This window comes from Macadamia integrifolia, unplaced genomic scaffold, assembly GCF_013358625.1.
Source record: "Macadamia integrifolia cultivar HAES 741 unplaced genomic scaffold, SCU_Mint_v3 scaffold961, whole genome shotgun sequence".
NCBI classification, from domain to species: domain Eukaryota; kingdom Viridiplantae; phylum Streptophyta; class Magnoliopsida; order Proteales; family Proteaceae; genus Macadamia; species Macadamia integrifolia.
In genome coordinates, this window is record NW_024870603.1 from 34,907 (window position 1) to 36,787 (window position 1,881).

At 35.4% G+C, this 1,881-nt stretch overlaps 1 protein-coding gene across 1 annotated transcript in view; it reads left to right on the forward strand.

The window, feature by feature from the left end:
• Positions 1-1,626, forward strand: part of LOC122070657 (beta-glucosidase 24-like) — a 7,691-nt gene extending 6,065 nt beyond the window's left edge. The window contains exons 9-13 of the mRNA XM_042634855.1: positions 17-228; positions 345-376; positions 612-714; positions 801-903; positions 1,284-1,626. Coding sequence (XP_042490789.1) covers positions 17-228; positions 345-376; positions 612-714; positions 801-903; positions 1,284-1,455 — 622 coding nt within the window. The 3' untranslated portion in view covers positions 1,456-1,626. The remainder of the gene's footprint in view (positions 1-16; positions 229-344; positions 377-611; positions 715-800; positions 904-1,283) is intronic.
• Positions 1,627-1,881: the final 255 nt, after the last annotated feature.

The following is a 1,881-nucleotide window of genomic DNA, read 5'->3' on the forward strand; positions in this document are numbered from 1 at the left end:
TTTTTTTTTCTCTTAGGTTCATGAATCCAATAACCTTTGGACGGTATCCAGAGAGTATGCGACATCTTGTGAGAGGGCGGCTTCCAAACTTTTCTGAGGAGGAATCTAAAATGTTGGAAGGATCATACGATTTCCTTGGATTAAACTATTATACTGCAAAGTATGTTATTGATGCCCCTTCCACTCATGTGGGTAGTTATGCCACCGATGGTTGCTACAAAATCTTGAGTAAGTTGAAATAGAAACTTTGAATTGGAACTTATGTTTTGTCCGGTTAATAGGAGCTAGTCCAATTGAGCTAACAAATCCCTCCTCTCTTTGGTTTTTGTTATATGATGTAACAGGTCGTGTGGAAGGAATCCCAATTGGTGAACTGGTATGAATTTATTTTTTTATTTTTTTTTTTACTACCGACAACTATTCAGACATTCAGCCTAACTAGTCCTGTGGACTCATACTGACCCCACGACTACAGAGACAATGGTTGAATAAGAACCATTCAAATTTTACCGAATATAGTGAATGAGCACTACACACCCCCGTTGTTGATAACTTTGACCTATTTTGATTTTCACAAGTTAGGGATTATTAACACCTATTTGAATGTACAGACTGCTTCAGAATGGCTCCATATTTATCCACAAGGGATGCATGATGTTCTACTTAGCATAAAGGAGAAATATAATGACCCTGTTATTTATATTTCTGAGAATGGTAAAGCCATTGTGCATTGGGTGCTTGATAAATTTAATATTAAAATTATTCATGTCAAATCAAATCCATTGGGTTTTCTCTTGCAGGAATTTCTGATCACAACTCATTGTCGAAGGAGGAATCTTGCCGAGATGACAAAAGAGTAAAAGCCCTCCAGGACCATCTATCTTACGTTAAAGCTGCCATGGAGTGAGTATTAAGAACCTTGTGTTGTTCTTAGAAAAAAAAAACCATAGGAAATAAAGAAAAATTAGGGGGGAAAAAGGCATATAGTCAGGTATTTTGAGGATTCCAAGGTGTCAATTTAGCAATATAGTGGTCATCCCCACCAAGCATCAAGATCGTCTTCAACACACCAACGTGTATGGGATGGTTGGGCGGACCTGGGGTGCATTCTTAGGTCCTTTCAATCATTTGATAAGCATTGGGCGTGTTGTAGAGGATCCGAATGTCCCATCAAATATTTTCTCAAAAAAAAAAATTTACAAAATAAAAAATGTCTTGATGGCCTTGAGCCATTTTAATTATATCTTGAAAGAAAGACAATATAGGATTTTTTTTTTTTTCAGTGTTGGTGCAGATGTGAAAGGATTCTTTGTGTGGTCTTTGCTGGATAACTTTGAATGGAATGTTGGCTTCACGGCTCGTTTCGGTATTCACTACATAGACTTCAATGATGCAGACCTGAAGCCATATCCAAAGGATTCAGCCATTTGGTTTAAAAAGTTCCTCACAGAATAATAAAGAGAGAATATTGGTCTTCCTTTAATTTATATCGTTTGTAACAAACTAAGGGTATCTTTGGTATGGTTTTTAATTCTACTTCGGTCCTATTTATGAGAACAATTTATGAACCAGAAATAAAATAATTTGGTAATTAGTACAAATAATGGATAATAGAAGGTTTGGATATTTGGTATGTCTATATGTGGAATAAATTATGAATCTTAATTCATTTTAGGTAAAAGATTTGCATGCTTTTAACTGAAATTTGAAACTGCCTCTAAATTTTATTGAAGTTAATTATTTTTAGAACTCTATCTATAACATTTTTGAACAAATGACCCCAGACGTTCCAACTGATGAGAAGATTGCCAATCGTTCGATCCCTATGGTGTCTAGATGCAATTTGTGTCTGAAAAACTCGAGTTGTGCTCTTATATATTT